Raw genomic sequence first — 10,992 nt, 5'->3', positions numbered from 1 at the left:
TTCTGCAATATCAGTCTAATGACTTAGGTTTAGATAAAACAGACAACTGCTTACAGTAAATATTTGGCATAAGGAATTTTACTAAGCTGGGCAAAGGTAAAAATACATCCAATCCAGCTTTATTTGTAAAGCACATTAAAATTTCACAGGGACGAAAGTGCTGTACAATAAACAACAGGGAAAAACAAAAACAAAACAAATACACAGACTCAAAGACGTAAATTATGTATATTTTCCATCTATACCTTAGTTTCTTCATTGAAGTTGATTTGGTTGCAAATTATTTGAAACATTTTTGTTTTTGTGAAATGAAGGAACAAAAAAAAAAAAAGAATGCTAATAATGTAAAACGTATACATAAAATAATGCTTTGACCGCTGGGGGCGTAAGAGTGTAATTTGTGCAGCAGAATGGTGAAGGGTCTTGGGTCTGGCTCCTAATTGCCTATATTAAAGTGTTTGAAGTTTTGAACTCTATTTTTAACAACATATTTCTAATAATCCACAAATATATAAAAATATGCAATAATTATATAATATAAATAGGCAACGTGAGTCTCAATATTATTTTATAATTTTTTTTATCTATTACATGCAGGCGTCTATTACAGGCTCCATAGTTGTTGTTTGGGTCCTTTACAGCGGGTTTTGTAGTCCTCGGTAGGCTGGGCGAGCATTCAACAGGGAAGCAACGGTTGCAAAGAAGCAACGCAACTAAAGGTAAGTTGAAATGCCGTGGAGATTGTTCATTAAAAAATTAAAGCAGAAAATGCGTTTTATCAACCCAAAAAAAAAAAACGTCTGAGGTCTTGTGTCACAAATAAATGTAAAGCTAACAGTCAGCTAGCTGCGCTCTTAGGTTAGCTTATATAGCTTTTTGCCCTAAACTGGTTCTCCTTTGTTGTTTTCCATTGCATTAAAATGCTACTTAAAGTTATCCAAGGTTTGTGTGACGTTTGTATTGTTCTGACACCGTTTGAGTTTATGATGATTCAGATTTCTGTCCCTTTGATTCTGTATGAGAGGAATGTAGGTGAAAGGTCGCTGCCGCAGGGGGCTGGGCAGGGGTGACCCAGGAATATGTCAAAGTGACGCACACGATAATTCATATTAAAATAAACTCAAATTAATTATAAGGGATAGGGAAATGAACTGATGTTAAAGATTAGTTGGTTGGAAGTTAGCTCATGAGCAAAGTTTTCTGTTAGACTGTTTTCACCACTATTAGATGTTTACCTAAACTGCTATTTATAAGGCAATATTGCCTAATAATTATCAAAACATTGTTACCGCGAGGGAAAACTAAGATTTGAGTCCAAGATCCGGTTTTACAGTTGCATTTTGAAGATTTAGGACATAGGTTGAACTGCAGTAAAGTTGACCTTTTGCCTTTAATAATATAATATAACAACACTGCTTCAAAGTGTAGATATTTCACTGTGTACACTTGTCTATAGGTCTTTTTTTTTTCTTTTTTTTTTTTTTTATTTGCGACAGGAAATTGAAATAGGATTTTGATTACAGATGAGTCATGAATACCGCGTATTTTGTGACTGATTATTATACACAATTAAAACTACAGGGTTCCTATGAAATGTGGTTCTAGTATTTCCCAGATCTGATTATATATGAAAAAACAAAAGCATATTAGGGAAAATATTCCCAGATTTTGTTCCATAATTGTTCTTCCATCAGTCCTTCTGTCCATCCATCCATTCATCTGTTTACTCCTCTTCCTTCCTTACATTCAATTTTGTAGGTTCCACATTTACAACCTGGCTACCATAAATTCCTAATAAACCTTTGTATTTATACCTTGAAATTCACTAAAATGGTAATTGGCACCTGGCCACTTGAGTCTGGAAAAGTGTGACATTTTGACAATAATTTGTATAACATATTAAAATAAAATCCATTATTACTTACTTCTTTATATTAGATATAGAACTATTTGGTCACGTTTGTTTTTTCATTGAAATTTTCAGGCAAACTTTTTTTCCTCTCAGTCTAGATCATAATGGCCTCCATGTTGCTGAATACAATGCGGACCGGCGCCATCAACCCCTCCTGGGCCGTCCGCTCTGGTAAGTTGTCCCAGGACTTTTAGAACAGTTTATGTGCACAAAGTAACTTCCAGCAAGCAGAAGAACAGCACAACTTCTCACCATATTCATGAATATACTGTCACAATGATTGGACTTGGTATAAACTGGAAGCCTGTCCCCCCGTCATCTGTTTACTGATGTTTTTTTTACTGCAGCTACAATAACATTATTTATGATGGATCTAATTTAGATTTTTCTTACAGTTTCACGTTCTCTCAGTACAACAACACAGCTCCAGGCTCAAGGTAACAAATGCTACTATCAGTACTAAAGTTTTTATTTTGCTTACAACCCCGTTATAGTTTTCTTGTATAGAACAGTTTAGGCTTCAATATTTTGATTACAAATGAAGGATTTATTTTTTCCCCACTGGTATCGAGAGCTTGTTTTAATAGTAAACTTCAGTTTTTACTCTCAAATTGTGTAAAATCCCTTTTTAGAAGGTTAATTCGCACTTCATAAAAAAAAAAAAAAAAAACTACCAAATGTATTTACCTAAACAAAACATGGAACATGAAAGCTTCCACATTTAGATGATGGGTAAATGATGTCAGCCACCCTCGACATCAAAAAACTCGTTATTGTAATTCTTTTTCTCAGTTCAAGCGAAGAGCAAAAAGACGCTTGCTCGACCCGGGGTGAAGAACATAGTTCTGGTTGAAGGAGTTCGAACCCCTTTCCTGTTGTCCGGAACCACGTAAGTTTCATTTAACTGAGATTATGTTGATTGTTTAATGTCATTTCTACAGAAATACGCTGCGCTAAATTGTCAGGAGCGTTCTAGTAGCACTTTCTGCTTAAACAGTTTGATTGTAAAGTCTCTCATCCACTTTTGATGACAGGTATGCCGATTTAATGCCTCATGACCTGGCCAGAGCGTCTCTGCAGTAAGTCTGTGTTTCTGTATTTGAGTTAATTATAAGCAAAAAAAAAAAGAGAAAAATAAACTAAAAAATGTTTTGTTCAGTTTAATGAATAGTGCCTTTAGCCTTTTAAATGTAATTTAATATCAGATTAATAATGTCCGCTCCTTGTCCTGTTCAGTATGTATGAGGCTACTTTTTAAAGAGACAGTTCAGCAGTTAAACATGTTAAATAGGTTAAACGCAGCATTTAACCCTCGCAATTATGATTTTAGTACTTATAGGGTCAGAGAGGTTTTTGAGGTCATGCACAGAACAGGACATTTATTGGCATTCCTGGTGAAAATGTTTAAACAAAACATTGCAGTACTATAATCTCACTATTAGAAATTCAATAATCTCATTTAGAAAACTTCAGTACTTTTAAGTACATTTAATCAGCAGGGGAGAAAATCCCCTGTTTAGAAATAATTGTCATTTTAACAATATACCAGCTGGCACAATCGATGGTGCCTGTGCTGTTATTGATTTGTACGTCACTTCAATAACGTTTCACACTTTTGGAGCATACACAAAGAAGGGTGCCTGACCATTGTTCAATCTTTCTAGATCATCTGCAGTCGTTGTAAGTCATCATTGCCAAACAGCTGACTGGCATATAAATAGCATCCAATAGTTGTTATGGAGACTGACTGACCCCAGGTCCCACTCTCTGTTGTTGTTCCCTAACATTGAGCTTTGGAGCCTTATTGTATTTAAATGTATGTTTGATTTAACTTCTTAACCATCCTGACAAGATAAATATGAGTCCTTGTGTCCAGGGGCTAAAGGAAATGGGCCTTTGTATGATGATGTCATATTTATATGCCAAGCAAAAAAAAAAATGTAAAGGATTAATAATTAAAACTACCTAGAAACTTATAAATGAGAATAAATGTTTTGGAAATAATATTTGGACAAATCATATCTGGCCAAAATTGTGCAAGATATGATTTATTGAAGGCAGTTATCGCTTAATGAGTTTTTTTTTCTCCTCTGAATAAATATATATATATATTTTTAGGGTTTGTGTTTTTACTTTTCTAAAAATCTGTGGAATTACAGTTCTGCAATAAAACCTGAAATAGGCTTTTCATTACAGTGGGCCAACAAATGTGCTTTTCATTGTAGGTGAATCCTAAGACTGTTTCTCCAATAACACATTTCTGCATAGTTGGTAACCCACTGATCTGATATAACATAATTGTATTAAAGAAATTAGCTGAAAAGCTTAGTGGTAGAGACTTATTAAAGGTGTTTGGGTGGGAAAAGAACTACTAGGGACAAAAAAAAAAAATTTAATTGCTGTTTTTTCTCGTATGTCCCTTTTTAATTCTCTACCTGTGTTTGTTTAGGGGTCTGCTGAACAGAACAGGCATACCCAAGGACGCCGTAGATTACCTCATATATGGGACAGTCATTCAGGAGGTCAAGACCAGCAACGTGGCCCGAGAGGTAAACCTGCTGACGGACTTACAGAAACGCTTTGCCCCGGATCTAAAGTCTAAGACCACCCCCTCAGCGTAAAACGCTTTTGTCTCGGTATTTAGGCAGCACTGGGGGCCGGCTTCTCCGACAAGATTCCAGCTCACACCGTCACCATGGCCTGCATCTCCTCCAACCAGGCCATGACCTCAGGTGATCTCCACATGTAGTCTTTTAACATCGCTGTTTGCTGGGTGACATTATTATATAGTAGGACAACGCAGCTGCTAAAAACAGCTGAATTATTATTATTATTATTTTTTTTCTTGTTTCACAAGTGGAGCGATTAGCTTTCGCCATAGTGCTCCGCTTGATTTATGCATGCAAATAGTTTTATTGTGATTCCTGCGGGGAGGATGTCAAATTATGTGGACACTACAATAGGAAAGTAGGAGAGGAAAGGAAGAACAAGAAGAGACAAAAGAAAGAATTCACTCGTCACATCGGCTCATACAAGAAGGTGCAGAGTAGGGAAGGTGCATTCAGGTCATTCATTCCTGCTGCTATTAGATTTTACAATGCTGCACTGTAACTGTGACCATAACTGTAATAATTAATGTGCAATAACCAAGGTGCAATAATCTATTTAATACACTGTACTACAACCCGTGCAATAATCCTGATGTAGTGACTTCTGCTGCTATCAACACCTGAAAATATGTCTGTACACATGTATGTATGTATGTACAAATGTATACAATGTATATGCACATATACACATACACGTAGGTACGTACGTATGTAGGCACATAGATATATGTATATATATATATAAGTATATAGATATGTTTATATATATATATATATATATATAGACCACTAAGAATGTAAATGAGACATCATATGCCCACTCCTATTTCCTTTTTTGTATTTTTTGGTATTCTTTTTGATCCATTGTATATATGAAGATTCACTGTATATAACTGAATGCACCTTCCCTACTCTGCACCTTCTTGTATGAGCCGATGTGACGAGTGAATTTCTCCATTGTGAGATCAATAAAGACTATCTTATCTTATCTTATCTTAAGAAAGAGAAGAGGTGAAAGAAAGAAGAGATAAAAGGGAAAGAATGATAAAACGTCTTCCGTCTGCTTCATCACCTGGAAAGAGAGATGTAAAAAGAACAGCACAACCAACGGACATAGTGTAACAGATACAATAGAGTAACACCTTGATACCATTGTTAAATCATACGTATTATTATTTAAACTGACATGTGTAATGTGATAGCTGAGAAAAGAAAGTAAAAAATAAATAAATTACAGTCTTTCTATATAGAAATGAACAGCTGAATTTTCTTTCAAAGCTCTCTGTTTTCTAGACAAGTTGGCTGTATTAAAGGCGGGAATATAATTTCTTTTCTCAGAAATCTTCACCTTTTTTTTTAGTAGCCTAACTTGTCATGGATAACTTGTCTCTCCAGCCTTTGGACTGATCGCTGCGGGCCAGTGTGACGCCGTGGTGGCAGGTGGCGTGGAGTTCATGTCCGACGTTCCGATCCGTCACAGCCGTAAGATGAGGAAGACCATGCTGTCCCTCAACAAGGCGAAAACCCTCGGCCAGAGGCTCGGACTGCTCGGCAGCATCCGGCTGGCACACCTGGCCCCAGAGGTGCGCGTTTACCTTCTGTCGAAGATCGCTTCAAAGTTGTTTTCCTTTTTCGCTGCGACAAAGTGTGATGCGTGTGGTCCGTGTGTGAGCAGCTCCCCGCCGTTGCCGAGTTCTCCACGGCGGAAACCATGGGCCACAGCGCGGACCGCCTGGCTGCCGCGTTCGGGGTCTCCAGGCTGGAGCAGGACGAGTTCGCCCTGCGGTCGCACACACTGGCCAAAAAAGCTCAGGATAACGGGCTGCTGGAGGACGTGATTGCCTTTAAAGTGCCTGGTAAATCCTGATTAAACTAGCAATACACATTAAAAGCCTAAGAAAAGTTTAGCCTTATTTTACATTCATAAAGTTATTCATGAGGATGTTGTTGCTCTGCACATCATGATTTAGAAAAACAGGCGCTTCTCGCATTGAATTATGTTTACATGCTGTCTTTTCTCTGATTTTTTTCCACATAAAAACTGGTGGTTTTGTCACTGATTGAGGTTTTTCAGTTACTGACTGACTGAGAAAACTCACAAATGCTCATTTATAAATAAAATGGGCGTAATTTTACTACATTTTGGCTTTTAAACCTTCCTATATCAGGTGAGCGGTGGTTCTGAAACTTGATTTAGTCTCATGACCCTAATTTTTTCTCTTTTATAATTTTACAAACTGTGGCTTTTAGTCTGTATTTAGTCATTTAGTCCAGATGTGACGAGTTTAGGTGTTAAAGATTTTAGGTTTAGAGGTGGTCTTAATGTGCATCGGAAGTCGGAGGCCAGTCTCTTCATCGTGCTCATGATTTGTTAAATAGAGGGATATTAAAATGCTGACATGGAAAATATGTCATACCTGATATCAGGAGCGTTTTGAAAAGTGAGAAAAAAATGTTTAATCCTTAATCTGGGAAAGTAAGAAATTTTAAAATAGAAATATGTGTTGGAACCGCTGAGCTATATTATCCACTGGAGTGCTAATCGCCCGCTGTTAGAACGAGTCGCTTTGAAGCCACCAGCCGCCATATTGGTACTCCCTATTTTCCCCCAGTAACTAGGGAATATGTGCGCTACAGCATCGAATAACGAGGATTTTCTCATGTTCAGGGGGGGCTTAAAACTTTTAAAATGTCAAATGCCATATACTTTTATTGTATGTTCTAAAACTATCAAGTACTGAGAAAGCCATGTGCTGAAATATTTTGCATTTTTATACATATATATATATATATATATATATATATATATATATATATATATATATATATATATATATATATATATATATATATATATATATATATATATATATATATATATATATATAATATGAATAACATGTAAAATATTTCAGCACCTAATTTCCTAGTAGTTGATAGTGTTAGTACATCCACTGACTGTAGAATTACCTATGAAACGTTTTCAGTCAGCCAGAAAACTTCTTGTTGTTGCAACCAAATTTTGGCAAAATCAGCACTCCAGTGTATATAGCTCAGTGGTTGGAACCTGTTTACTTAGCCACGATACCTCAGGTTTTAATTTAAAGCTTCAAAAATGACAAAACATGTTAGGTCCGTCTAATGTTTTGGAAAACATTGTTTCAATTCTTTGGTGTTTTCTCAGGTCGGGATATTGTATCAAAGGACAACGGCATACGCCCGTCATCCATGGAGCAGATGGGCAAACTAAAAGCCGCCTTCGTCAAGCCTCACGGCACGGTCACCGCTGCCAACTCGTCCTTCCTGGTACACATTAGCTTTTACTAACAGTCTATTTTCTTTTTCTTTTTTTAATTAATCTCTATGTTGCCTTTTTTTTTAACAATCACCTGAAGCTTAACCTTTGCCTGACTGTGTTTTCTCAGACTGACGGCGCCTCTGCTGTCCTTATCATGTCTGAGGAGAAAGCTCTGGCCATGGGCTTTAAGCCTAAAGCATACCTCAGGTATTTGGACCTTCTCGGTGCATCGGAGACGTTTTTCTTCCCACCTCTCTGATGTCTTCACCTGTTTCATGATTTTTTTTTTATGTTGGCAGAGACTTCGTCTATGTGTCCCAGGACCCCAAAGATCAGCTGCTTTTGGGGTAAATTTCTTCATCACCACCGTCAGTGACATCGTGTAGAAGTTATTGTTTTCACATATTCTGATTGCATCTCAAACCGCAACGTTAGGCGGGACAGGAGTCTGGTTTTGATTTTAAAGCTTCAGTTTGACTTGCGATTGTTTGTGAGAAGTGTAAAAAGAAAACGTACTATTTGTGTCTTCTGATCGTTTCCGCCCTTCTTCCTCAGGCCAACTTACGCAACACCTAAAGTCCTGGAACGGGCCGGCCTGTCGTTGGCGGACATCGATGTATTTGAGTTTCATGAAGCGTTCGCTGTAAGTTCTCACAATCAGCTGTTTTTTTTTTTTTTTATATATATATATATTCTTCACCGGAAGATCAGGAGAAGCGGCTTGCTTCTGTTTTAATGTGTTTTTTTTGTGTCTTTGTGTGTTGTAGGGCCAGATAATGGCAAATCTGAAGGCGATGGATTCAGACTGGTTTGCCCAGACGTACATGGGCAGGAAAGCAAAGGTAAAGAGTTTTCATGGTCAGTTGTTAATTGAACAGATTTATGCAGCTCGGCTGAACATTTTTTAGGCTGGAAAAGTTTGGAAGTTCTGTAATCAGTCAGAGGAATTGTGGGTAGGTTTTGAGGAACATGAGCTTTAACTCGTATGTTTAGTTCTGTTGGTCGCCCTACGGTCAAATCTCACTTTAATGTGGCTTTAAAAAGTATTCCTTTGTTCACATTTTGTCCCGTTACAACCAAATGATGTGCAGTGATCAGTTTCTGCCACACAGCGCGTTTCGTGTAGACTGAAAAGGTTCAGATTTTTTTTCCACGGGTTTGGTGTACCCTCCGGACACACAGGTGGACTCTTGTTGAAGACATTTGGTTGCACTCTATTTAAATTAAGGGTATCATAATAAAGTTTGGTGAAACCAATGTGCGCCTCACATTTTAAATTCTATTGGTGAAAAAAAAATCTGAAAAACTATAATTTTCCTTTACATCATGTGCATCTTTCTGTTGGTTTATTGCAAGAAATCCCAATAAATGTTATTGCCCCTTTGCAGCTGTAATGAGACAAAATGTGGAAAAAGTTCACCAGGTCTGATTACTTTCGCAACTCGCTGCAGATTTTTACTTCACCTTATTATCTGTGCAGGTCGGGTCTCCACCTTTGGATAAGTTCAACCTGTGGGGAGGCTCTCTGTCTTTGGGCCACCCGTTCGGCGCTACGGGCTGCAGGTTGGTAACCACCGTGGCTCATCGGCTGAAGAAGGAGGGAGGACAGTACGGTCTGGTGGCAGCCTGTGCCGCAGGAGGACAGGTAATGTTCCGTTTATTTTGGAATTTCATTCATTTAACACTAAAACAAAAAAAGAAAGAAAATGTAAGTTATTTTTCCCTTTTTTTTTTTCTGGCATCTTCCAGGGTCACGCCATGGTGATTGAAGCCTATCCCCAGTAACACACGTTCCTTAATTAGATCTTGATCGTCATCATGTCTGCTGCCAGCACACTAGCTACCATACGATCAGTCGAGTGTTTGTACAAGCACCACTTTGCCTTGATCAGCCGGGTCAGATAAAGGACGGGGATGTGTTTTGAGGGCTCTGGTGTAAATGAAATTTATCTCGCAGGCTGTTAAATTACAGCAGGATGCCGAGGAGGAACGTTTTCTCTGCTTTCCGGACGTCTTGTCTAATGTAACATAGCAAAGTTTAACTCAGCTCCGAAGAACCGTGGTGATCTCTAATGTTTATATGTGCTGTAATATTTTCTTTTCTTACAAACTGTTGGAATTAAATGATGGATGATACTCACATGATTGTTGGTTTGTTGATCTATTGCTTTTAGAGCAGCGAAAAACAAGGAAGAATGCTGGTAATCACACACTTTTTTTCTCCATAAACCGTTTTTACGTCAGTTCACTCGTGTTAAAAAATGCACGTCAGATCTGTGATTAATATTTACATTTTAGTGTCAGTGGCTACAAAAAATAAGTTATAGAAGACATTGAAAAGTGAAACTTAAAACAAGCTATATTTATGCAGTTCAATCTACCAAACTGAGCAAGTCCGAGCTTTACTGGTGGCTTCCTTGTTCTAAATGGAAACAAACTTTCTACTAATTAGGACGCAGCCGTCCGAGAAACAAGAGGTCAAACACTTTTTTGAATAAAAGCTGCATTCACAACCTTAAACATGGTCGGAAAGAATGAAAAGACATCCCGGAACTAATCCTTTTTTTTAATGAAGACTTTTTGATGCCTTAATTTTCTTGCAATTTTTAAATGCTAATCCTATTTTGAATAATGCTGCCTAAATCTGTAAATAGTTTTGTTTTAACATGAAGGTAATAAGCAAATGGGAAGTTTATTTTCATTGCTTATTAATCTTTACCCCAATTAGTTTTAAAGGAAAGCGACACACTAACACCTCCCTGAAAAAAGAAATTTGCAGAAGAAAATTGACAAAAGATGAAGCCTTTTAAAGAAACATTAGGGAATGGATTTGATATATAAATATAGGGACGAGATTTATGGGAAACTCCCAGAAAATCATCATTCAGTTAAAAATATATCTCAAACTAATAAGCTGCTTTATCAATTATATTGCAAAAGTATTAATGAAATCTTGTGCAATGTTGACTGGTAAAAATAATAGTTTTTTTTTGTAAACCCTTATGTGAGACAAGAGCAACCATCCTTCCACCTCAATATGTAAAGCCACGTGGGTCAGAAAGCCATGTCCGTCTGCCTGGTGCACTGCAGTTCTAACTCTACTCTGCAGGCAGAAAGATCCGTTTATCAGCTCAAATGTCCCGATGATGAGCTCATCTGAGAAGGCGTGTCGG

General features: G+C 37.5%; 1 protein-coding gene across 1 annotated transcript; it reads left to right on the top strand.

The window, feature by feature from the left end:
• The first annotated feature begins 609 nt into the window (after positions 1-609).
• On the top strand, positions 610-9,961 carry hadhb (hydroxyacyl-CoA dehydrogenase trifunctional multienzyme complex subunit beta). The gene is made up of 16 exons (XM_012875798.3): positions 610-719; positions 2,006-2,083; positions 2,308-2,349; positions 2,705-2,801; positions 2,947-2,991; positions 4,362-4,461; positions 4,557-4,644; positions 5,917-6,104; positions 6,197-6,377; positions 7,706-7,827; positions 7,947-8,026; positions 8,119-8,166; positions 8,375-8,462; positions 8,587-8,661; positions 9,300-9,464; positions 9,569-9,961. The coding sequence occupies exons 2-16, from the start codon at positions 2,017-2,019 to the stop codon at positions 9,602-9,604; spliced, it is 1,422 nt and encodes a 473-aa protein (XP_012731252.2). The 5' UTR covers positions 610-719; positions 2,006-2,016; the 3' UTR covers positions 9,605-9,961.
• The last annotated feature ends 1,031 nt before the right edge of the window (positions 9,962-10,992 follow it).

Source organism: Fundulus heteroclitus, chromosome 15 (assembly GCF_011125445.2).
Source record: "Fundulus heteroclitus isolate FHET01 chromosome 15, MU-UCD_Fhet_4.1, whole genome shotgun sequence".
In the NCBI taxonomy this organism is placed as follows: domain Eukaryota; kingdom Metazoa; phylum Chordata; class Actinopteri; order Cyprinodontiformes; family Fundulidae; genus Fundulus; species Fundulus heteroclitus.
Note: the sequence above shows the minus strand (reverse complement) of the source record. Positions and strands in the feature narration are given on the sequence as shown.

Excerpts from the sequence above, each read along its gene's own strand:
- hadhb (XM_012875798.3), top strand. The coding sequence starts at position 2,017 with ATGGCCTCCATGTTGCTGAATACAATGCGGACCGGCGCCATCAACCCC. Across the intron at positions 2,084-2,307 it reads CTCCTGGGCCGTCCGCTCTG|TTTCACGTTCTCTCAGTACA; the intron begins GTAAGTTGTCCC and ends TTTTTCTTACAG. Across the intron at positions 8,027-8,118 it reads AAGCCTAAAGCATACCTCAG|AGACTTCGTCTATGTGTCCC; the intron begins GTATTTGGACCT and ends TTATGTTGGCAG.